Genomic DNA, 26,150 nt, shown 5'->3' with positions numbered 1-26,150 from the left:
TTTAGCCGACTGTGGTTCAGACCTAGTAACCCACTCCAGGCTTGATGTAATCTCCCTTTTCAGGTCGACACTGTGATCGGCAGCATCACAAGGGGCAGACTTGTTCTTAAAGCTGTTTTGGGGGACACTGTCGCATGAGCAGATGGTTTAAGAGGGATTTTTTTTTCTTCTGCTCAGACACTGTCCGGCTCACTCTCATGATCAGGATTTATTGTTTCTCATGGACACCCAGAAATTACAGCAGGCGACAGCGCTCATCAGTCCAATTGAACCTTTCTCAGACAAACAATCTGACACGGGAGAAACAGGATGGAGATGAATGACAGGAAGGTTAGGAACTGACTTCTTTACCAACCACTTCACTGGTTGGGATGTTTTATGTCTGCAATTTTGTTTAATAGCCTGCACGTGTCTTCTACTTTTTGTTCTGAAACCTCTAAACCCCTCTAGTTCTATGTGACTCTCCTTTCCCTTTGTATCATTTTGTTTTAAAAATAAGGCTCAGTAGCCCACTAACCCCAAACCCCGCATCTCCCGACACCCTGCACCTTTTAAATAACTGTGTAACATGGATCTGCATCACAAGATGCAGAAAACCATTGCGAAGCAGACAATGAGGAAGCACGGGGGGGGAAATGTGAACCTGTTGACTCTGCAAAGATTCGGCGATTCGTCATGCCGACCACATCGAGTGAGTTGAGGTGGACACAAGCTGTGCTGGTTGTTTTGTCTCGTCTCTTCTCCACCAACCGTGTCAGAGGTCGCCCATCTTATCGCAGTGTGGTCGCTCTGTCAGTCTCCTCCTGTAAAATGTCATAACCGGGTTCTTCCAGTTGAGTGCTGCGTAGATGTGGGGCCCTTGTTAATTTGGAAGTCACGGCAGGTGTGTAGAGATTTCCAAGAGCTCACCTTTGGTCTAATGAGTCCATGGAGTGACGTTTTTTTTTGTAGGGTGAGAGGGTTCAAGCGGCTCCCTAACAAGCTGCGCCCCTGTGGGGAACACGACGCCTGGATGAGGGGGGTGGACAGATGAGAGTAATGAGAGAGGGGGAGCCTTGAGTACAGTTTTGTTACTATTGACCCATAATAATGGTCCGAAGAATTTACACCTTAATTTTTACTCATCTTGTCTTTACTTAGATGTTGATTCTAACCAGCAAAAATGATAGATCTATTCCTCTTTCAAGAAGGATATAACCCTTATTGGATTGCATTCTTTTTTAAGCTCGTGTTTAAGATGACAAGGGAAGAACAGTCAAGAACCCCCTCAAGATGTGGGTCGGATGTCATTGCACAAGACTCCCAGGCTTTTCTCTGCTCCATTTCAAATGCTGGAATGATAAACAGGGAAAGAAACATGCAGCTCCTGCACAGTGTGTACTTTATGATGACAAGCCTACCATGAGTCATTAATGCAGAAAAGCAGAGTGAAGTGTTTTGCACTGTTTTGTAAGAATGCAGGTTTTCCCACTGGGGGACCTTTTTTGTGAAACTTTTGTGAAAATGTATGGTAGTCAAGGTGTCCACCAAGCAAATAAAGAATGAATTTAGTGAATGTAATGAATTCTATCTAAATCCAGCTTAGTGGATTCTCCATGGTAGTGACAGGAATGTTACATTTATTGACACTGTAACATAAAATAAGCATGATCAAAATGAAAATCAGTTTGACTTATTAATAAGATGTGTTCTGATCTTTTCAAATTTAGCCCCAAAAACAAATATCTACATCACTGTATTACTAAAGCGCTGGCAGGATACTCTTTCAAAGGTCAATCTTACATTATGGTGAAAAGTTCTAAAGTTGTCTCTTTACATTTGTCTAAGCTCAAATATTGATTAAATATCGAGACATTCATCTTCTCCCAGAGGATCAATCCTATTTGCATTGGTTTGTTATTTTGCTAATCTCCTCTAGCACGTCTAGAGTTTGAATCTCATTTCTAATTTACTGTCATCCGATCACAATTTGATATGAATGTGATAAGATAGAGAGATCAAAACTTAGTATGGTGCCTTTCTTAATATAATGTTTAACCTTTAGACACCGTACAGTTCCTCAACTTTGCAGTAGCACAGTTGACACAGGCATTATTTTGGAACTGCCTGGCTGCCTCTAGAAAGTCAGGCTTTACCAGTTTTTCCTTCATATTTTCTAACCCAAACTGGCCATTTCTGACCTTATGGATCTGACATTCAACATGTCATTGCTTTCAACTTGTTCTTTTTGTTATAAACAACAAGAGGCAAAATTTGGTTCCAAAGGATTTGAATTGTAATGTTTTTTTTTTTCAAAAATATTTTACTTTTTTTTTTCCCCCAAAAAGGGTATGATTCCAGGAATGGCTACCTTGTTAGCCGATTTAACCACACCCATTTCATCCAGTTATTGTCCACTCTGGCAAGGGTGGCAGGCATCATATTCATTCTATTAAATCATTATATTTCATCTCCTGCTCCCCTTTATTTCAGTTGCCGAATATGTTTGGCGATCTGAGGTCAACCTTCATCGCCCTGATGATAGGATCCTATGCGTCGTCTGCGGTCACTTTCCCTGGAATCAAGGTAGCGTTTGCTAGGTTACGCTGATAACTCAGGAATTAATTCCTATGCCTTTGCTTATCTTATTGATTTTTTCAACCTGGTCCCATTCTGCTTGCCTGTAGGTGATCTATGACTTAGGTGCCACCTTTATCACCATCTTGCTGGTTTGGGCTGGCTGTGCATGCCTCGTCTTCCTCAACTGCTTTGTCAACTGGCCTCTAGAGCCCTTTCCAGGGCCAGAGGACATGGACTACACGTAAGAACACACAATCTCTGTCTCAAATATACTCAAAGGCATTTTTTTAGCCTCCAGCTATGTTTTCTAAAGCTGAATTGTTATTAGCCAGTTTCAGCTGTTAACAGGCGTAAATGTGTTCTAAACTCGTAAAATGTTTTTTGAGGAGCTGCTATTCTCTACAGTACACAGATACACACACACACACACACACGCACACTCATGCTCCCACTCACACATCTGCACACAAAATCCAATGCAATTCAGGTGAGGCTCAGAGGGTTAGAGCCACAAAAGTCCGTAAAACCAAAGGATCAACTGGCTTTGCTCTTTTCTCCCAGATCTTTTGTTTCCTTGAAGCGCCGATGCTGATCATTATCCTCTGCGTCCTCTCTCTCCATGTGAACCGTCAGGGTCAAGATCAAGTTCAGCTGGCTGGGCTTTGACCATAAAATTACAGGGAAGCAGTTTTATCGTCAGGTCACCACAGTGGGACGCCGTCTCAGTGTCGGAAACTCCATAAAGCAGCATCAGCAGCCACCCAAAGATCTCGCTTCACAGGAGGCCAACAAGCTATGCCTGTCCACCGTTGACCTGGAGGTGAAGTGCAAGGGTAGAGAGGAAAGTAAGTAAAAAAAAACTGCTATCAACTCATTTAAGTAAAGTTTGCAAAAAGTAGAATCTAATATCAAACATGATAAATACCTACAGGTTGACTTATGGTAGTGTTTTTTGTTCCAAAAAAGCCACTTTTATTACTTTTTCCTGTGGCTTTTGTTGTCCGATTGTCAAGGGTGCAATATCAAACCGGAAACATATCTAAGACACAAAAACGTGGTTCTTGGTGTAGTCTGCTTATGTTTTCTCCTCGTGTTCAAGTAGTTCGGTCGAGATCAGGAACAAACCCACTATCTGTCATATGCCCCTTGCAAACTCATGAATATTCATCTGAGTACTCCCAAAGCCAGCCTGCTGGCGGAGGTCGGACACACAAAGGAACAAGACAGGATAGTAAGAATGTGTGTGACGTCGGTCTGACATACAAGTTTGGTCATTATGCCTTTGGCAAAATGTGTTTAGATATTTTAATACAACTCAGAGCTGTTGCACATGCATTTAGCAGGAATAGTACTAGTTTTGTAGTAAAAGATGCCTCTCAGCAACATTGAAATCAAAGAATGAATTGAATCCCATGACATGAATCCCACCCGCAATTCCTGCACATCCAGTGTAGCAGAATCTCTCAATCAGTTTCATGACAAATGTGGGGAACGGTAAGGTAATACATTACATTACATTACATTCATTTAGCAGACGCTTTTATCCAAAGCAACTTACAAAAACGGCCATACAAAATGGCCACTAGGTAGCTTTACCCTCATTTTAATTAGGTTAAGGTCAGGAGCAGTCAATCCCCAGATGGAAAATCAAAATTTTTTGGGGGAATTGATTATCATGAATTCATAAGACCTATTCCTAATGATTTCATTACACGCTAAAGCTTTATGACATTCATACATGTGTCTGTGGTTATCCAAAGGTTTGGAGTTCATACATTTTCTCTTCACAAAATTTCAGTGCGTGCACAATGACGATTAAAAATCTTGATATTTCCTCTACATTTTGTCCTTTCCTCATTCATACTTTTTATTTCCGTCAGGTTAAATGTTAAACCGTGTTCAGGAACTACTAGGGAACAGCATTTTGGCCACAAATAATGTTTTGTTTATACTCAAGGACCGAGGTTTTCAAGTTCATGTTTTTGAAGAGCAAACCTAGACTGGCACCACCTGCTGGCACAGAGAGTTCACTCCCATTACAAGAACTTGCAAAATATTCATGCCTTAAACCAAAAGTTTTTGTAAAGACTGATTAATGAAGGTGGCGTTCATGAGGAAAACATTCAAATAATGGGCCTCACCCCGGCATAAGGAGAATCACCCCTGAATATTAAACCTAAGGACGTGACCTAGATCTGTACACAGCAATTAGGCACAATCAACTCTTACATCCCCATGACGCCGCTTAAATGTCCCTTTTCCCCACTGACATCTTTTAACCCCACACCTCCAGATCTTGGATGCCCATTCTTCTTCTCTTCCAACCCCTCTGACCATCTCAGTTTGTTGGGGTCAGGGACTCCCTGTGTGTGCATAGGGGGGGTTGTCTGGTCTTTCCCCTCTTGGTCTCTTTAGAACCAAATGGACCGTAGAATTGGTTCGGACCCTGTTCCTAGAAAAGCTGCTCAGCAGGTGTAGATGTTTTGGCAAGAGCTCTGAAGCGGTTGTGCGTGCGCGCGTGTGTGCTCGCGCGTATGGAATCAGGATGCCCATGGCTTGTTTCCTAACAGCTGGACATGTTCTTTCTGGCAGGGGCTTGAAGAAGCCCATATTACTTACAATTATACACTTCTTCACACACACACACACACACACACACACACACACTGACTCAACCCTTTTGTGTGTCTGTGTTTGTTTGTTCCTTTCCTTATCTGGGCTTTTCTTTTCGCTGCTATCTGTCTTTCGGCGGGTTTAAGAAAACATGAATTCTGGTGAATACAAGTAGGCCCATTTATTAACACTGCAAGATCAGTCATTTTAAGAAAAGGGAAATATACTATACCATAATATTACTTTGAATTTGACAGAAGTTCAGATCCATAGTGTGAGTAATCAGGGTTCTGTATATTATTATCACCATTAAGAACTTTATCGACCATAATGCCCTGATTGTTTGTGTCAATTACATTTTAACAAAGCACTTAGGCAGAGGTCTTTTGTTGTTGCTTCGGTGTTATTTGTCAGAATCAAGTAAAAGCTTTTCAGCTTTCTCTTATTCTTCTGCTCTTTTGAGTCTTAAAACAAAACCTATTTATAGCAGTGCCCGTGTCTTTCTCTGCAACAAGTGTCTTACCATACTCTAATCATGAAATAACTTAAGAACCATTTCATCTTTTTGTCAGCATGCTAAGGATCTCTGTTCTCATTTCTTTATTGTTGTTAATTCTCAAATTTTGAGTCTTAAGCCAAATGTTACCTTATTCAGTCAATCGTCCGAATATCATTTATGGCTGGGCCATAACATGTGTGGGTCTCTATGGTTATCAGAATATATTCTGCGACCTTACGATTGTAAATCATTTAGCCTGAACACTACGGGGAATATAGATTTAACATTTGCAAAGTCTCTGCTGAGGTTTTGGACACTTTGGTGTGTGTTGCGTGTGTGTGGCAGTGTCTGTCTTGTTTGATTACAGGCATAAAGACAGCCTTCAATGTACAATGTGCTCCCATTCACAAGCAATTTCCATTTTCGTAAAGCTTAATAATAGCTAACAAGCATGACTTGCACTCAAACAGACTAAGCGACAGATAGATGCCTGTTGTGGGCAATAAATCCAGCTCCATCTGTGCACCACCCATTAATTGCTTTGTCCAGTGCTTCACCATATGGGCTGTTCTGCCAATTTTCCATTTATATTCACTAGTTTGATTAATGTTCAACTTTTCCTTCACAGACCACAGCCTCTCAGCTCAGGCGCGTTACCGTAGCAGCCAGTAGCCAGTGGGAATATTTAGATGAAAATCTCTTGACTTCTTCCCAAGGGAGGAAACATGTTGATGTAGTTTTTTTTTTCTTCGGTATATTAGGTGCTTTTATAAACCAGAAAAACAAGAAGTGAATACAAATCATGAAAATGGACCAGTTATTGAAAATAAAAAATTGTCTCCCCTGATTCTTTATCAATGTCCCAGCCCCAAACACTCTCAACACAAGTCATAGAATTTGTAGAATGTAGAATGACGTGATCACTGCCTTGCAATTCAGGTGGTCTTTATGTTCCTTGAATACTACAACCTCTACATTTCTCCCAGACTATTACACTACATAAAGACTTCTTAAAAATATGTTCCCATGATTCATCAGATTGTTTCAATTGCAGACCAATGTGGCATTTATAACAAAAGGGCCTTAGAGTACTGTCTCCATACAACTCCGAAAGCTCTAAAGTAAATGAATTGAGATTACTTACATCCTCTAAAACTGTCCTAAAACACTAACAAGTTTCAATCTTTGTGTTTTGATTTACTCTCTGTCTTTTATCAGTATGTTGAAACTTTTTTCTGGCGTGCTTGACGATTGAAATCTAAATTTCAGTTAATTACAATATTATAATCCATGTAAATACACTTGTCAAATCACAGCCCAAGAGCTGCCACCACGCTTTTTTTCCCCATCCAACATTACTAATGTCAAGGGATGCTCTTGGAAAGTGATGAATATGATGAATAAATGGATTGATCATTGGCAGGGAAGACTTCAGTCCCGTCCAGAATGTGCACCATATTTGAAACTGATTTACGATATTTCAGAATATTGATATTAACTAATATCACTCCCACCTCGCTTCTTTCCTCTGCAGCTCAGTCCTTCATGAAGAGCATCTTTAGCCCCATCTTCCTCCTGAGCCTCATCACCATGTGTGTAACCCAGCTACGCCTCATCTTCTACATGGGGGCCATGAACACAATCCTGAAGTCCCTGACAGAAGGAGATCTCCAGACAGGTTTGTGCGCTTGGACTTTCTTCAGTACGTTTTTATTTGCAGAGGGAACTAGGTTTGTTTAGTCTTTAACATTTCAAGCTTCTCATCTTGGGTAATCTTTTCTCTTTGCTCTGTTACTAACAAGTACCTCTCAGGCGCTTAATGAAACTGCTTTTGTTATCTCCCCTCTTGTCTTTCCTATTCTCTCCTTCTTTTTCTCTTTTGCTGGCTTCCTGCTTCTGCTGCAGTGGAGAGGATGCAAGTGGGTAAGAGTCCTCTGGCTCAATTTACCACCTACATTCTTCACTGACTCTTCTCAGCTGTGTGTCCACATTATCTGTCTTGTGAAAGCGAAGACCACAAAGTCTCGTGACATTAGCCAGACCGCTTCCATGTTCCTTTCCCTTGTCACGTGTTCTTGCTTGTTTCTATGTATGCTCAACTCTTAGACCAGTCCTCCCGAGTCAACTCATGCCCAAAGCCAAAGAATACCACAAAACATTGTGACAACTTAATACCTTCTGCTATCTGTTTCTCAGTGAGTGTCTACACCTCCATCTTTGGCGTCCTGCAGCTTTTGTGCCTGGTGACGTCTCCTGTGATAGGCTATGTTATGGACTGGAGACTCAAAGATTGTGAAGATGAGAACGAAAAGAATGCTAAGAGGTGGGGTTACAAAACACAAACACTCAGCATTGGAAAAAACAGAGCAGATTCTGTAGAAAATGTGGTGACCATAATAACATATGAAGAGAGTTTGATTGCATATTTCTTGACAGGGAGCCCGGCCAGCCCCGCCGCCCAGATAAACAGATCCAGAAGATCGTCAATGCCACCAGGGCCTTCATCTTCACTAACTTGCTCCTGGTTGGGTTTGGTGTCACCTGCCTTGTTCCCAACCTGCCCCTTCAGGTAAACACACACACACACACACACACACACGCACACACACACACACACACACGCACACATGCACACACGCACACACACACACACACACACACACACACACACACACACACACACACACACACACACACACACAGAACACACACACACACACACGATGGCCTTCCATAGCATGACATAGTCAATGCTCTAGTGGCCCCTGCTGGATAGAAACCTTATTGCATGCCCTTTATTGAATGAGCTATTATTTTTAAGCAAACACAACCTGAAATGACCTGTTGTAAAGTTAGGACATTTGCAGATCCTTAACATATAACACTTTACATTAGTAAATAAATTAAAGATTCATATTAAAATGCATTGATTTTTTGATTTGTTGGGTCTTGTTAAACTTTACTTAACATAAGACTACATACATTTTAGGCACAATTATCCTTAAATGCAATGTATGGATGAGAAAAAATATATTTATTTGATTTAGTTAAAAAAGAAAATAGCAGTATCACAGTTAAGTGTCTTCTACATAAAGGACACCATGCAACAAAAGATTGTCTTCCTTTGGTCCTCAGATCTTGTCCTTTGTCCTGCATACCATTGTGAGAGGATTCATCCATTCTGCAGTGGGAGGCCTTTATGCTGCTGTGTAAGTTAATAACACATTCAACCATTAATGCCAAACATTACATTATAATTGTCTTGTCTTGGCCATTACTTCCAACTGCAGTATATGATGAATGCATAAACGTATACATAATTCTATCTTTGGGAATGTCATTTCAAATACTATTTTAAATGTTTTTCCCAAGTGTTCATGGATGTAATCTATTCTATATTTGTGTTTAATTCTGAGTTAAATGCCTTAAGATGCTGATAGATAAAGGAAATTGAATCTGAGATACTACTTTGGCCTGCAGGTACCCATCCTCCCAGTTTGGCAGCCTGACAGGTATGCAGTCCCTGATCAGCGCTTTGTTCGCGCTGCTCCAGCAGCCTCTGTTCATGGCCATGGTGGGACCCCTGGACGGTGATCCCCTATGGGTAAGAAGACACTGATATGTGTTTTTCAGCATAAAAAATTGTGAGCTGCCCATTGCAGTTTGATTCACCTCCTTGATGGTTGTAGGTGAACGTCGGGCTTTTGGCGCTGAGCATGCTGGGATTCTGTCTCCCCGTCTACCTGCTATGCCATAGCCGCCACCTCCAGCGCCTCAGGGATGAACGTGACGAGGACCCCAAGATCTACGTAAAGATCAACAATGGGAGCAAGCCTGAGGCCTTCGTGTAGATTGCGAGGAGTACGTACAGGATGAGGATCTCCATTACACCGGACAGGACAAGTTACACTAAAGATGGTAGCGGAGGTTACATGTTGCTGTGGCAACTATCCCAGATCCTCTGCACTCAAAGACAAATCCATCACATTCCCTCTGAATACACACATATTTTCCACACAGTACTGCCAATCACATTTGATCAAACAATCACAATATACCACTGTGACATACAGCCTCACTCTCCTCTCTGGTAGTGTTACACTGTGAGAAACCTGTAGGACACACATGAACACACATGCAAACACACTTACACACACGTTCTTCATTTTAAGACTGTCTCGTGAAACTCCGCAGTCAATAGATTCACGGGAGAAATAAGCAGCTCTAGACTGTATATCTCCCGATGACTTCTCACGTTTAGGCTGCACTCATGCCATTTTTATTGTTATGTTATATTGTCCTTAGCCAGCAGAGGTCAGCCTATGTCCATATGTCCTCCTTACGGGACATGTATAAGGAGAGGGGAATGCCAGACAAGAGGAAACTGCAGCGAGAATATTTTGCAAATGAAAATCCGCCCTTTCAGTATTCTGCTTTCAAACAACCCCACAAAAACATGGTGTCATGGAAATGCTGAACTCCAGTAGCCATTTAGACCAATAACTCCTGAGTGAAGGTGAACTGCAGTACTCCGATTTGCCTGGGAAATTGTCTTTCAAGAGTGCATCATTGTGTTAAGATGCTCGACTTCTGTTTTGTTTTGTTTTTGTATTTAAATGTATATCAGCAAAATCAAACAAGATACAAAAAGCAAAACTAAACAAGCATCTCTTTAGTTTTATGGCATTATATTAATAACATCAATGTATCAAAATACTGAGTTTTAAATTGGTGCAGGTAAACAGGGACACTGCAGTATTGCTGCTGCATTACATAATGCAGAGATAAACGTCACTGCATCTCAGAGACACTTATGGTCTATTTTGCACCATTTCAATCAGTCTCTAGTTCTGGGAGACACAGTCCACTTGCCATGCCAGGACACTTTTTAGTTCTCAAGTCATGAATTCCCACTGTTTGTATCACCAGACTGTATCAGATTTTGAATATTATTCTTTAATTGTATTTTTGCAAAACGATTGCAGATGTGATGTTCAATCTTCTTATCTATCATGTGGAGGAGGAAATATGTGGGTAGATGGGACAAAGACAAAGGGGTGTGTATATAAGGGGGCATTTTCCTCGCTACACACGTGAATTTTAAAGTTTGGATTCTCTGTAGCAATAAGTGCTTCTGTGAGGGGCTGGGAAACATGATCACACACACGCACACACAGTAACACTGACACACACACAACCTGATCATTTCATGGTCTGTATTTCTAAGACTTAAAAAAGGTGCTCGTCAGATTACAGAGGTTTGTTCACATTTTACTTTGAGGGGCAGTCGAGGTCAACACTTTTCCAGAACTGAATATGGTACCGTGGAGTAGTTGTCTGTTTTAGAGTCTAATCAGTTAATGCAGGCATGCACCACATCTACAGGTGCAAACACAGCAGCAGTGAACTTGAAGCCAATTCAAAAGACACAAAGGGAGACCTAAAATTTGCTTGAAAGTTAGCATTCTAATGAATACACATTTGTCAAGATTCTTTTAAAGTAGAATGTGATGAAACTATATAGGAAAATTCCCAAGACCGAGATAGTGACGTAGTAATTGCCGTTGGTTTCCATCTGCTGTCGTCCAACGTCACACGTCGAAGGTTCTCTGATATTTTTAGCCTGGCAGTACCTCACAGAGGCACTTCCAAAGACAGCCATCGCCTTCAGAGTGCCTCTATGTGTATGAGGGGAGGAGTGCGTCCAGGCAGGATGTGGCACACCCAGGCCCTCGCTCCTGCCATCTATCCATCCATTTTTTTGCTTTTTTCTGCCCTTTCATCATCTTATTCATCTCGTAATGATGCCAGAGCTGAGAGACAAGCCTCTGTTACCCTCACATGCTCCCAGGGAACGCCTATATGTGCGAAGTGAATGGCACATGATGCACTTTAGACCTCTAAAATGGACCTCAGTCAAGTATATATGAGTGGTTTTGGCCCCCACACAGTGTGCAAATAGTGCATGGCTACTTGCAAGTGATGCATGATGTAGAGAATGTATACTCAGAGCTTCTGATTTAGATGTAAAAATAAGACCACACCGTTGGAAAGATAATGTTATTTTTTTAATATTTACTGAGAAAACTATTGCCTTTAAGCGCATGAGAGTGTGGCAGAGTCTTGTCTCTCAGACCGACAATTCTGGATGCAGTAGATGCATCCAGTGTAAGTGACCCGCATTCATTTGTTATCTGCAAAGAAAAAGTGTGGAGTAAAATTAGTTCAGTGGGCTTTTAACAATGTGTGTGAGACTGACAGCATGGTTTGGTGAAGAGGATAAACTTGTATTTAAAGAATTTGGACATGTTAACTGATGGAAACCAGATGTGTTGGTGTTTAGCTCATTGTAAAAGAATTCATTACATTTGTTTGAGTACATTTTTTTTTTTTTTACCCAGACAAGTGTTTACATTATGAACTTTCACCTAAGAGATAATTCAGTTTTATGAATATGAAGTATTAGAAACATCACCAAAGAATGAAAATGGGCTTGTTTTTGACTGAACAAAGGTATTGTAAAAGCATTTTTTAATGCAGTGTAATTTGATGTTTACATTATAACCCTTGGAGGAAAAATGAAAACAGTACCGACAACTTCAAGCCCCTGTCCCCCAGAGATCCTCAATGCTTATCATAGCTGCAACTAATAAGCCTCTAGGGAATCAGCGTACACATGGGATCAACATTGTGAAAATGAGTAAAGGTTGAAATCGGACAAATGCAACTTTCTCCTCTTAACAAAAACCATGGCTGTCTTATATAACATGTAAGGAAATGCCACATTAATGTGATTCCACCGTGTGTCTTGTAGCAGCAGGTGTGTCCTGTGACGGATGTGCATTTAGTTCGACAAGCTGTTAAGATGTGATAACAGGAGGCCTCAGACTTGCTCTGATGCACCAAGACAGACTTTTGAATTGATTCATCCTGTGAGGAATCACATGGTTCAGATTCACTCTAAATCAGTTACTTCATTCCCTGCCCCAATCCTAAATGGCATCGCTTTTCTGGTCTGGCAGGATTAATAGCCTCCCGGGATACAGGTTCTGTGCTACTTCATTTTATTAACTGATTTACTTATGAAATGCTAACGATCCAATACGCAAGTCTGAGGGTCATCTTTTTACGTGCGGGTGTTTTTATGGCTGTTTGTGTTATAGGGATTTCAGCTGGAGCACTGACGCCTTGTTTTACTCCCCTCGCATGTTTTGATTTTCTACCTACCATCGATAGTTTTGTTATCTTTTTTTCCTAGTTACATTTCCTTTTGTGATGTTTACGAGAATATGTTTTTATTTGTTTGTTGGTTAATTTGGTTTGTTTTTTGGTTTTCTGAAATTGTATATTTGTTTTTCTTTTGTCTTGTATCACCATATCGCCATTGTTGTGCTTCATTTGTTGTTTCGACCGAATGACAAAAAACAGATCAATATATGAAACTAATTAAACAATAATTTGTATAGATGTGTGTATTGGTATTGCAATTTATTCCGAATACGTGTCATTTTACACAGATATTATGGGGGAAGTACATTAGTGGGGGCGAGCGTCTCACTGTAATGTATGGAAACAAAAAACCCTACGGGTTTTATAAACTGGATCATTTTTGAAACCTTTCACCAAAATATAAAGGTTAAGCGGAACACAATTTCAAATGTGAAAGGTATTTTAATTCGATAGTCTGTTGCCTTTCCCAGTTATGGAAATAATCAGAAATCAGACACAGCATCACTTATTAGCCCTGTAGAAATAGTATAGCATTTTTGCTTATTGTCTGTAAATTTCTATCAATCTGCCAACAATCATTTTCCAGATTTTGCAGTCAATTGATTGCAAAGTCACAGTTTGCACTAAGGTCACAATGAGAGTTGGCTGGCTGGGGAAAAAAAACAACAAAACATTGAAACAAACAACACTGCAAAAATGACAAGTGAATAATCAGATAAGAAATGTGGTTCAAAAGGTCTGCAACAGGTTGTTGTGACAGGCCTCTGAAAGTAGATCCAGACTAGCCCGGATTAGCATTAAAAGCAAGAAATTTAACATTAACAATTGATATAAACATATAATATAAATATTTTTTTTCTGTCAAAGCACCTTTAGCGCCACCAAGCTGAAGATGATTTGCTTAGAAGAATTTTAAAAGTCTTCAGTTAAAGATAAGGTGGGGCCTTGATAAAGTTTTTTTTTTCCCCAGCTGTAAACTGCAGCAGTAAAGTGTAAAGCAGGTGTCAACAATAGGATGAATTTTAGGTGGAGAAACCTGAAGGGCAAGATCTTCAGTACCTGGGTGTCTCTGGCATTGCGTAGAGGACTGAATGACATCCAGAGGTGGTGTGACCCGTCAGCGTCATCTCATGAACAGGTTGAACCAGACCTGACAGTTCTGTCCCTCCACTGCTTTCTTTGTATCATCCTGGGTTTTTCTAACACATCTTTGTGCTCAAACTGATGCAGTTAACGAAACATTTGCTGCCACGCCGGCCGTCAGGCAAAACCCACACAAAAATTACACATGCAACCACATCAATGTGTCTCACGCGTTTTTTTTTGTATCATGTGAGTGTGAAAATCCATTTTAGGGCTGGGTTTGGTGGATCAAATCATTGTGGACAACCACCTATTGTCAACATTTACCGAAGTACTGTACAAATGTGAGGTATGTGTAACTGACTGTCTGACGGCCAACTTCTGCTTCAACTCTACTGACATTTTAAACGCATGACTGTTTTAGAGTACTTGTAGAGTGTGGCATGCGTAGTGAGTAAAACTGCTTGAAGAATATGATTGCCCCTCTCTGGCAACAACGCCATCACTACTATTTCAAGGGTTGCAGCGGCAGCAATACTCAAACTCTCAGACTGCTGTAGGAATATGATTGCAAGTAAACGGCAGCTTTATTTTACTCACAAACAGAGGATATCAGCTCAACAGATTTTTTTTTTTTCACAAGGAAGGACCAAAATCAGGTTTCATGTATTCTGCCATGGCAGTAGCCCCCTATATTTTTTGGTACCAGGGACCAGTTTTATGCTTGATAATGTTTCCACGGACCGGTTAGGGACGCAGGAGTTCCAATAATAAAAACTTTTGTCATTTCACAGTATTTAATCTGAATACAACGATTACACTTTATATTAGGCAATTAGATTATGAAGTGTGGGAGGGCGGAAAATATTGTTTTTCATATCAACATCCGGAAAGTCTCATTAAAAAAAAAAAAAAATCATTTGTACCAAGAAAGATTTTCTTTGCAGACCGGAACCAAAGGGGTCAGGGACCAAGGTGGTTCATCCAATAGATGAATTGATGCCAGACTGATAGATTTTACATGTTTTTTTTTTTCTGTCTTTTGAAAAGTTACTTAGTTATTAGTTATTTTTCCTATATTTCTTGGTAGTTCTACCAAAGGCCACTCATGCCAAGCCTGAGGCAGGAAGCTCTGCTTGACGAACCCGCCGGACTGCACTTGAACGTCACACCAGTTACCTGAAACTCAAAGGTGGGCGTTTCCTCCTATTTCGACGCCGCACCCCTTTTTACTCCTACTTTATCTTCTAGGAAGAAACGCCGGCGAATGAAGGGAACAGACGCTTGTCGGAATTTTCTTTTCGTTTTCCACGGAGGCGACTTTTCAGTATGAAGATAAAAGAATAGTGAGTAACTGCATCGTAGAATCGGTTATTTCGGACCGGGATCCCCCTCTGCCTCCGCCTGCCCTTAGCTCGACAGTCTCATAGACCTGCTTTAGCTCCTCAATGAATTCACAATGTTGATATTGTTAACGAACCCCCAGAAAATACCTTATCAATTAGAGCTTCATTGGATTAGTTGTACTTTTAAAAAGAAAATAAGTTAAGTCTCTGGTCGTGAGAGAGTGAACTTAAAACAGCCGCGATTCAAGCATTTAAGTTACACCGCTTGTGCTAGTGCGACGTTACACTGTTCGACACTGCGGCTAGAAAATCTGAAATATTGTGTTTATTTAGCGTAAAAAGTGGTAATTTGGTTGATAAATGTACGCGAAAGTAGATTTTGTTTTAGTATATTTTATTCAAATGACACTAAGTTTAAAAGCAAACTTGCTCAGAGGATGGAGTTGCGTTTAGGGATCATTTCGAAAAAGAATCGGCGGAATTGATGATATGTACTAACTTCTTAGAATCACAAATCCATTCCCACGGGTTTTATTGAATAGTTATAGAAATAAGGCTGCAAAAGACTTGTTTGCTGGCTGTTTTTTATGACTCTGCCGTCTTAAACACCATGGCAGGACTAACATCCAGTAGTTTAACTGTCACCTGACCACAGAGCAAAGTACAAGGAGAAACCTCGACCCGCGCTAATACTCAAAAATGTAACCATGAGTTCTGCGACTTCTATTTGTGTTCTTTCATTCAAGATTAAGTTAAGCCTGATGCGTTTCTAGTCATAAAGGTGTGCGTTCAGGATGTTTATAATATATTAAATATCTATCGGGCTCTTGTCTGACAGGCTGTTCTTCAGGTGTGATCCGTTGCTATGAAATATTCAGGCCTCGCCAGACTGGCAACAGGTGGCAATTAATTGACTATTGTACTGATGCAAGACAAGGATACACATGTATGCAGGGTTTGCACCTCAAGTCACAGCCTCATTTTTCTCTGTTAGTGGTTGGCTTGTTTGTCACCTCTCTCTCACCTCTAGATTCTTTATACAGCAGAACTGTGTTTATTTATGCATATCAGTGCCCATAGGAAAATGATAAACTGGACCATATATGCACTTTGACTCAGAGCTATGAAGTGGCCTTTAGCGCCTCTAAATGGCTGCATTTTCATGTGAGACATCTGCAGTCGCATCAGGTGCTGGCTGAATTTCAGTGTTTAAGACCTTGTTTTAATAGCTGAGTGACCATAACTCTGCCTTTGTGCTGACTCCAGCTGTTGGCCTCAGTTGCACTGAAAGAATAGATTTTTCTGTTTCAAATAAAACCTTAAGTGAGATTTCTTCTACTTCACAATCCGTCCTACACACCGAGTGTGAGGGGGATCAGACTTGTTGGGGAAGTTTCAAAGGTTTCTGATTTCTAAAGAAAAATCTCGCAGGCTAGGGGTTTTATTCTCAGCCAGAAGCGGTCTCTTATTACAACACATGTCACACAAATTGTCATTACTACACTTGTACATAAACAGCACAATTAAATGACAAAAATGCATTATTATATGGATCCTCCATAGTCATTACTGCATTATTAACTTTTCACTGGTAGATATTGCTACAATATTATATGAGCACTCTGCAATCAGTGCTACATTTTCACTTAACTACTTTTTGCTCATGGATCTGAAAAGAACCCCCTGTGAACTTAAATGTCCTTTTTAATTTCAACTACTCAACTATTCTTAGCTATTTATTATTTTTTTGACTGCGGGTCTCAATTAAACCATCACATTTCTCCCCCCACCAGTACAGGCATCTTTTGGTACGGTTGTTTGTCCTGTCATTATTTTCTATGTTATTCTTACATTATTTCAACAAAACACTGTTGCCTTTATATCAGCTGGAAGAGAAACTTTGGATATCGTGACTTGTATAATCCTGAAACATTCTAAGTAATATCAGCACTTCTTCCTATAGGTCAGCAGTTGGCCTCTTAATGTTATCGCTTCTGTTACTTTGCTGACTGGGAGAAATTTGTCCTTATTTCCTCTGTCTTGTTTTGCTTTTTAGCCGAATTGTCCTGCCGATTTCAGTGGAGGAGGTAAGGGCTCATTTATGAATTACTCTTCATAATATTCACAGTATCACTTCACTATGCACATTATTTTGTTTTATCATCTCTAATGTGAGCTTCAAGATTAAGCCAACTGACCTTTTATATCGACAGTCACAGATATTATATTGCGGTATTTTGACAGTTCCAGTCAATCATATCAGCACTGAACATTTATTGCACTGCAACATCACAATGTAACAATTGTGCTATTTGAACCAGTTCAATTCACTAAATGAAAGCATCAAAACACAAGACTATTATAAGGACAAAAATAAACATGAAAACACATTAAAGTTTAAAAAAAGTTTATTGATCCCCAGAGGGGAAATTATTTTGTCCCAGCAGCGTAACAGTTACAAGTGTCTATAAATATAAAATACAACTATTTTTGACCTTCAGTTTTTCCATTTTTTATTGCTGATGTCTTTTTATGTGTAATTAGTCCATTAATTTATCAAAAAGAAAAATATTTTTGTTTTCAAAATACAGAATACATATCAAAATAAAATACAATGACTGCAGTGATACCAATGGCATTTTTTTCAATCTTAGAACTTTAAATTGGCTAAAGTATTTCTGATTATTAGAACAAAGCCTAACTGAAAATTTAGCATATAGATGAACACATAGGTATTTTTTCCCCCGAAACCCCAGTAGCTTCTGAAGAGGCATTGGCATCAGATGTGTGTATTTGGATGTAGAATTAATTCAGAGTTGTGCTAAATGGCTGCACAACCATCATACAGCAGAATATCATGTCCCCAATATATTTCACTCTATCACTCCTGGCCTATTTTTTTGTAGTTCTTTATCAAACCCATTTACTTGGCTGTGTTTGATCTATCTCTGACTGCTGCAGGTCCAAATATCCCCCTGTGCAGTTTTAAGCCAGAAGGAGAGCACAGTGTTTTTCTACATCCTGCTCTGCCCCTGTATTTGTGTGAACCCCCCTCCTGCTGTCAACTTGCTCCCACTTGTAATCCAAATGTTCCTGCAACACTGCGCTCTTTGTTTTTTTTTCCTCGTCCCAAACACAATGGCTGTCCCAAAAGCAATGACCAGTGTTCCACTGAGCAACATATGACCAGCTTTTCTTCTGATCCCTTAGAATCCTGTATTAGTCAAGTAATTTGTGTCAATTTTTTCAACTTGCGCAACTGTGGCATGTACAATAAAACTCCATGAGCTGTCCATATACTGTAGTCATTGTTCTGTAAACAAGTAAGATACATTGCTTCAAAATCATTATTACCACCTTAGAATATTAAAAACCTAAAGACATGTGATTAGACTCAGTATTCCATTTTTCTTTCAGCAAGAAACTTTTCAGAAGTGTAGGTAAGCCGTATGTAGGATAAAAAATGTCTCCCAGGGCTCTGTCAATGTAAGGTGGACATTGTTTGAAGGATTTCATTAGTCTAATTGGTTGTTTCAATAACATTTTGTTTCAAAGTTCTCTCTGAATGTAGCATCACACAGATGGATGATTTGGATATCCAGATGGAGTTTTCTGAACCGCTCCATCGGAACATTTCTGTAATTTTCCGCCTAAAATTGTCATCAGCCATGAATTTTAAGTTCAAACTGTCTGGAGCCATCAAAGCTAGTGACTATTGTCATGGATGTCAGGTTTGACGACTTTAAACAGGTTTCAACTAGGAGGCAGTGGAAATAACAGGGGTGTTTCATATCAAGGAAGGAAAAATCATTTAGATGACCAAAATGATGTGTTGGTTTTTAATCATTGTCTTGTTTTGGTTATTGAATACAAAGGATGTTTTACTGATAAATAGGTTGGGCTGTCAGCAACAAAATCTGTTTTCAGTTATTATTTCCCCCTTGTGTAGGACAAGCCTATTTGTTAGTTGTCTTCCTTTTTCCAATTGGCGGTTGTAAAACACTGGTTATACGCGGCAAGCCACATTCCAGAAGTTCAACTCACCATAGAAAGACTGAGTGTCTACAGCTACCAAAATACATTACAAGCATAAATTGATAGGCATCTGTTTAATGTATCCAGACTGTGACATGTCTAATAGTGATAATGAGGGAGATGTTTCTCCATCAGTGGAAAGCTAAAGTTGGCTGAAACTTCAAGCAGCCTCAGTTTAGGGCAGCATTGCCTGAAACATATTTCTGTTGATTCGACATTTATGTTTGTCCAAAGTAGGGATTGGGTTGGTCTGGCTAAGTTGACAACCCTAGCAATATGAGTCACACTTTCCACTGTCACAACACTTCCTCCAGACTTGGAAACAATTCTAGCTAACCAGCAATATAGAAGGAATAAGACTAAAGGGAGAAGAGTAAAGAAAGAGCTTACGTTGCTGGTTTGTTTCTCAAATGTTGAGAAGGAAATGGTTAACTAAAGGCCATTGCGGTGGTTATTTAAGGTCAAGTTTGAAGAATTATGAACAGAGGTTTTATACTCTTCAATTTCGATTCTTGTATTTTTATTATCATAACTTGATTTGTGTTTTGATTTAAGTTTTTGTTTCCAAACTTTACATTAAATGGGTTGGCCTATATCAATTTAATTTATTTAATTTATTTACCATCAATTTTCAAACACTGTTTTGGGCAAAATACATTTAGCTCATATTCAATAGATCTGGCTCCTCAGTATCTGCCATCTGTAAGATCTGTAATCATTCATTCATTCATTGTCTAAACCACTTATCCTACAGTCATTGGGCGATGGTAAGGGTACACCTTGGACCAGACTCCAGTTGATCTAAGTGCCACTTAAAGTGTTGTCTTATAGAGACAAACAAACATGCACTTGATCATTCACACATTTGGGCAATTTAAGGGTCTCCAGTGAACGTACTGCATGCTTTTTGACTGTGGGAGGAAACCAAGAACCTGGAAGAAAGCCATGCAGAGACAGGGAAAACATGCTAACTCCACACAGAAAGGCAGTAGCACTAGTACAGAAGCAGTAACACTAACCACTGTGCCGTCAGGTTTAATAATACTGGCTGTGACATCAGCCACTATTTTGTTCTTGTCCAAATGAGTTGTGCATAACTGTTAATCTATCAGATTTATAGAATTGTATACAAATTCAAATAAAAAAAATTGAATTTGTATAAGTGTGTCCCCGCATTCATGAATATGCTTTGCACATTTACATTCAGGCCACATTATAATAACGTCTTTCCTTATTAAAATGTTAATCTTTCGATGTGGTCAAAAATAGATTTCTTCTTTGCAGCAAATGCGATTATGGTTCTACATATGAATTTGTTTTCTCTAACAATCTCACCTTTGCAGGAATAAGACACCAATATCAATTGTTCTTATTCTGCACTAATCTAGGTGGACTTCAACACACATGTATTACGAAATTGCATCTACAGTTTGCCCCGGAGTGGTTTAACTATGCTGCCACTTTAATCTAATTAATTAAAACAACAGGATGATTGAACACTAATACAAACAATGCATGAAAGAGTAATCATACAAAAGTTTGTGCTGCTGCACAGGCTTTAAAAAGTTCATACTTGAATGTCTGCATTTGCTTATCAATCATCACCATGAATTAGGTCATGAAAATGGCAGATGAATGAGTTTTGTGTCCATGTATAATTTCTATCGTGTCAGAGATGGTATGAGAGAAAATGTATTTTGTGGTCCTGGCAAAGTGGACGAGGCATATCACAGCAATCTTCAGCACTTCCATCTCATAGCAAGATGGTTCCCAATAGACTGGTTTTGGCCTTTCTGCATTGAGTGAGCATGTTCTCTTTGTCTCTGCATTGGTTTTCTCTGGGTTCTCCAGTTTCCTCCCAGTCCAAAACATGGAGTAGGTTCATTGGAGAATTGGAGACCCTAAAATTGCCCAAATATATGAATGGGTGAGTGAATAGTTTTATGTTTCTATGTATATGTGGCCTTGTGATCAACTAGCAGTCCAGGGTTTACCCTGTTTTTCGCCCAATGACAGCTAGGTAGGCCCAGCCCTTCAGACAGTGACTGCAGGGGAATCATGACAATACTGATTCATTCATTCATTCACTCATTCATTCATTCATTCATTCAATGAATGAATGATGTAAACAATAATCATTCTAAACAGATCAGCTGTTTTCTTTTGTTGGCCAGTACCAAGTGGGTCAGCTGTATACAGTAGCAGAGGCCAGTAAAGATGAAACGGGTGGAGGAGAAGGTGTGGAGGTCCTGGAAAATTATCCCTATGAGAAGGATGGAGAGAAAGGACAGTACACCCACAAGATCTACCATCTGCAGAGGTAGGCAGCAACATATCTTATACTGAGGCAGACAGGGTTAAAATACAAATAAACTATTGTTTAACCTTATGAACACATATTTATTCAACAAATGTTTTGTCCCCTAAGTTTCTTTACAAGAACTGCTGCAATGAATAATATGCAAACTAAATCGACCAAGATTAAAAAGATCAAGTTTTTCTACCACAAATTGCCACTGAGCGATTAGATGTTGATGGTGTCAAACTACGCTCAGAAGAATTTTAAAGGTTTATCATAGAATAGAACTTGCATGAAAGGAAAGAATCAGGAAAATCTTAGAGGTATTTCTGTAAGTGTATGCCGAGTCATTCTGAACCTTTTAATCCGTAAGGTGGGTGTTTTGTTTGAGTCAACATACCTGTTTCTCTCCACAGCAAAGTGCCACGTTTCGTTCGGTTGCTTGCTCCTAAAGGCTCTCTTGAGGTTCACGAGGAGGCCTGGAATGCATATCCATACTGTAGAACCAGTGAGTCCAACCACATAGATACAATACACATGAATGATAATAATTTGACCCTGCATACATGCGAACAGTTAATTTCTAATTAGTGACGCTTTTAAAGGCTTGTTTATTTTATGTTCTTTATTAGCCTTGCACAAAAGCTTCATCAAAGTATTCTCTAAAATGTTGTACTGTATCTCTTTTGTTTCTGATCCACCTGCTACATGTCGACCACTGATGCAGTTCTGACTGTGAGTATTCCTCCACTTGATTTTTAATTTTTTTTCTAAATTTAAAGTTTATTTTTTCAGGCTTTAGTAAAGGCATAGAGTGGTAAACCCAGGGATTCAGGGTTCCACGTAGCACTTACATAAGGAAAGATGAGACGGTCACTATGTCAGATGAAAGGAGAAACCGCCGGGCAGTGTGATGTCCAGCACTTGTGCATGGTCATGATAAGCATGTGTTCAACTTAATAAAAATTAATAGCATCGCCATATGCAGGTCTGCATGATTTAATAAATAGATAAATAAAATTGCAAACAATTGTGGGACTTTATGTAAGCATTACGTTTTAATAGTACCACAATAATTTTTAAGAGTTGTGCATTCCTGCAATTTAGCAAGTGCAGTGGGCAGAATTGTTATTTGTACTGTAATTCAATGAATTGTGCAACCTCAGAATGTAATTGTGTGTCTATTCCTTTGACTAAACCCCTAATGTGTTTCTTCTCTCTTACAGAACGCCTACATGAAAGATAAATTGCTGATAAAGATTGAAACTTGGCACAAGCCGGACATGGGGGATCAGGAAAACGTAAGTGACTTGATCAGGAATATAAGCATTTGAGTTCACATACCAGGAATATAAGCATTTGAGTTCACATACCAGTTTAGTTCACTATTTTCAGTAAGTTTCCAAAGTGGCAATAAGACTCAGAACAATCCATCTTTACTCTAGGTTTTGGTTTTGATTGCTTTTAAATGAAGGAAACTATTTGAAATAATAAAATTTGAATGTTGATGTCCTATTCTGGCCAGTGTGTATGAAATTCCATGCATTTGGCAAACAAATATAATAACCGGCAATTCCACTCATTCTTATTGGAATATAGCAACCGATTTTTGTATCTGGTATATGAAAGGACATTTTTTTCGGCTTTTTCAACTAATTCAACTAATATTGAAATGCCATAAGCACAATGAAAAGGTTTCAGCTCTAAAAAGCATCAGCTCAGCAGGATATTAGATTATTTTGTTATTATTATGTTTTGTACAAGCTGTTTTTCTTCAGCTCTTTACTGATTATGTTCCCCTCTTGATATTACTCCCCTTGTTTTACTCCGAGCATTGAGCAGCCCTTTTTTCTTTCATGATGTCAGCTTTAAAGCCCTTTCTCTTTAAGAAGTTCCATGCCTCATACAAATGACACAATGACACTGATTAGAGGGAAACAAAACCACTGTTGTTAAGAAAAATAGTTTGATGTATGTGTCTTTCAGGTGCATGGTATAGACCAGGAATCATGGGAAAAAACTGAAGTAGTGAACATTGACATTGCTGACAACAGCGGCATAAGTTCAAAGGTACAAGTGAAATAGTCTTACATGTACACCCTTACATCTTTTCTTTATGTTGTCTTATATTTTCAAACATGCACATGCTGACTTATCCTTGTCTCTCAGTGTTATTAAGATAAATGTTTTCACTGTTTAAGGACTACAAGCCAGATCAAGATCCAACCATCTACAGCTCAGAGAAGGGTCGAGGGCCTCTAAAAGCTAACTGGAAGGTATGCTTAGGGTGTAAACTATTATAGTACATTTGAAAGAAATCTTCATTGCAACGTCAGGTAAACCAAATGTATGGGTTTAGACAGTGTGGTGAATCTCAGAAAAATTGATAATTGTTCCATTTAGATACTGACAGTCATTTGGAATTCAATGATTTCTCATCAGGGACCAATCTTTGCAACACTCAAAACCAAACCAAAAACAGCTGCAACGGTACTTCAAATTTTAAAGGCTTGGGGACAGTGTGTCTTAGACATTTGTTACACTTTATGTTTGCAGGAAGAGCTTGCTAGCAACCCAAACCGTCCACACATGTGTGCATACAAACTAGTCTCTGTCAAATTCCAATGGACAGGATTTCAGGATCGAACAGAGAGCCTGATTCACAAGGTACGTAATTGGTAGCAGGACAATATTTGACTTGTTGTACATTGCCATCTAGTGGCGAATACATGAGCATCCACAGATGAGTTTTGATCAGATAATTGTTACTGGGGAAGTATTGTACCTCTGACATTTCTGTTTCTCTTCTCCTGTTATTCCCCTGTTGATTTATCATTCTACCCCAAACAAACTGACACACACAAACACATACCCGTAGGTGGAGGCACGTATTTTCACACACTTCCACAGACAGCTGTTTTGCACAATGGATAAATGGATTGACATGACCATGGATGACATACGGCGTATGGAGGATGAAACAAAAAAAGAGCTGGATGAGGTATTTGAAATTGTATGTTTTCTTCTGTAACAAAGCTGGTCTTTCAGGTGCTGGAGTACAAGCCTCTCGAATGACTTCATAGCATGTGAAGTTAGTGCCACCGGCCTGTAGTAATTGGGAGTACTTGGACGTCCCTTCTTGGGTTTTGGGATAATGCAGGAAGTCTTCCAGAATTGCTCCTATTCAGTAACTCCTAATTTTATTTGTATTTATTTTACACTCAGTATGGTATAATATTTCAATGAAACCTCCATCTGTACCTGGATTCATTCAGTAACTGAGGAAATAGTGAACAGGGAACCCTCAATAAAAGACTTGGGCGAGAGCCTGAGAGGATTCAAATTTACATTTTTCAATGTGATTAAAAACTTTCTATGGAATTGTGTGCTTCTTCAGTGTAGCTATTTCCTTTTGTGCTCGATTTTCTTTGATAAACTCATCACCTGGTGTGTGTGTATGTGTGTGAACACTTTGGTTTTAAAGCATGAAAACATAACACTTGCATAGATCATATTGTTATTATTGCATAGAGATTATATCCGTGAGTCATTTTTATGTCTCTCTGTAGATGAGGCAGACGGGTGAAATTAAAGGCATGGGAGTCGATAGCAACTGACATACTGGATCTGGTGGGTATCAATCTTTGGCTTGGATGAGATAATCTACTTGTTGTCACAGTGATCCTCAACCACTTTTGCATACTGTGTGCTTTGCATGTCATCCAACAGTTTATCTCTCACCCAGCTGCCCGCTCAGACTGCATCCTTGGACACTGGACCTGGAACAACTTGATTCACATCATCAACAATGAACAAGAATGCCCTTCCTGTCTAGATCTGTTTTGGGTAAAAGCCTGTAATTATACAGCGATTGTGTGTCTTTAAGCATCAATGTAATCACTAATAGAAAGGAATGGGCTCTAAAGTTTTTTTTTTATTATTATTTTTTTTTCCTGTTGTCAGTGATTTAACACATAAAGTCACAAGTACACTGCAAACCTAATCCAGTGTTTTGTCTGCATATGCCCCTGTGACCAGAATTTTTAAAGGCTTTTGTATTTTACTGAAATAATAAAGCAGCAGAAGATGCTTTCAAGAAAAAAATCAGTTGGTTTTCTCTTAAAATAAACTGGCGTGGAAGTCATCCCTCAGCTGTACATATGATTTCCATCAGCTAGGTTTGGTCAGCTGGACCTGTTGGCATTTGCAGTTTGATTTTTTTTTTTTTTTTTTTGCAGTTTTGACTGTAGGTGATGATAATCAAGCGTGTATAAAAGTGTTTGGATTCTGAAAAGATTGCAAACTGATCAACATACTGCTGGGACGGCTCTTCTCTAGTTTGGCCAACATCATTGTACTGTGTTAAATGAAATAACTGGGATTTTCATCGCAATGTGTCATGTTACTGTATATTAAAGATAGATTTTGTTTTACTTTTTTTTTGTGAAGTGGTTTTGTTCGTGAACATGTCATTCATGTCTCATGA

General features: G+C 39.3%; 2 protein-coding genes across 3 annotated transcripts in view; both read left to right on the top strand.

Annotated features, from left to right (window-relative positions):
- Nucleotides 1-13,135, top strand: part of LOC147235301 (large neutral amino acids transporter small subunit 4-like) — a 28,820-nt gene extending 15,685 nt beyond the window's left edge. Inside the window, exons 6-15 of one of the 2 annotated variants that reach the window (XM_086142371.1) lie at nt 2,473-2,565; nt 2,667-2,800; nt 3,193-3,404; nt 7,206-7,349; nt 7,577-7,594; nt 7,868-7,994; nt 8,108-8,240; nt 8,807-8,880; nt 9,152-9,275; nt 9,361-13,135. In XM_086142371.1, the coding sequence (XP_085998497.1) occupies nt 2,473-2,565; nt 2,667-2,800; nt 3,193-3,404; nt 7,206-7,349; nt 7,577-7,594; nt 7,868-7,994; nt 8,108-8,240; nt 8,807-8,880; nt 9,152-9,275; nt 9,361-9,522 (1,221 nt within the window). In that variant the 3' untranslated portion in view covers nt 9,523-13,135. The remainder of the gene's footprint in view (nt 1-2,472; nt 2,566-2,666; nt 2,801-3,192; nt 3,405-7,205; nt 7,350-7,576; nt 7,595-7,867; nt 7,995-8,107; nt 8,241-8,806; nt 8,881-9,151; nt 9,276-9,360) is intronic. The other variant, XM_086142380.1, reaches the window with a different exon arrangement.
- Nucleotides 13,136-15,206: 2,071 nt separating this feature from the next.
- On the top strand, nt 15,207-26,096 carry LOC147235300 (phosphatidylinositol transfer protein alpha isoform-like). The gene is made up of 12 exons (XM_086142358.1): nt 15,207-15,330; nt 17,387-17,417; nt 21,540-21,685; nt 22,081-22,172; nt 22,392-22,399; nt 22,891-22,965; nt 23,651-23,734; nt 23,866-23,940; nt 24,221-24,331; nt 24,543-24,665; nt 25,234-25,294; nt 25,394-26,096. Exons 1-11 carry the CDS (start codon nt 15,314-15,316, stop codon nt 25,279-25,281), a joined length of 810 nt encoding a protein of 269 aa, XP_085998484.1. The 5' UTR covers nt 15,207-15,313; the 3' UTR covers nt 25,282-25,294; nt 25,394-26,096.
- The last annotated feature ends 54 nt before the right edge of the window (nt 26,097-26,150 follow it).

The sequence above is a fragment of the Fistularia commersonii genome, chromosome 3, assembly GCF_037954325.1.
Source record: "Fistularia commersonii isolate RoL2024-O1a breed Wild chromosome 3, RoL_Fcom_v1.0, whole genome shotgun sequence".
Lineage (NCBI taxonomy): Eukaryota > Metazoa > Chordata > Actinopteri > Syngnathiformes > Fistulariidae > Fistularia > Fistularia commersonii.
This window is presented reverse-complemented; position numbering and strand designations above follow the sequence as displayed.

Excerpts from the sequence above, each read along its gene's own strand:
- LOC147235300 (XM_086142358.1), top strand. Across the intron at positions 17,418-21,539 it reads TGCCGATTTCAGTGGAGGAG|TACCAAGTGGGTCAGCTGTA; the intron begins GTAAGGGCTCAT and ends TTTGTTGGCCAG. Across the intron at positions 24,332-24,542 it reads CAGAGAGCCTGATTCACAAG|GTGGAGGCACGTATTTTCAC; the intron begins GTACGTAATTGG and ends ACATACCCGTAG.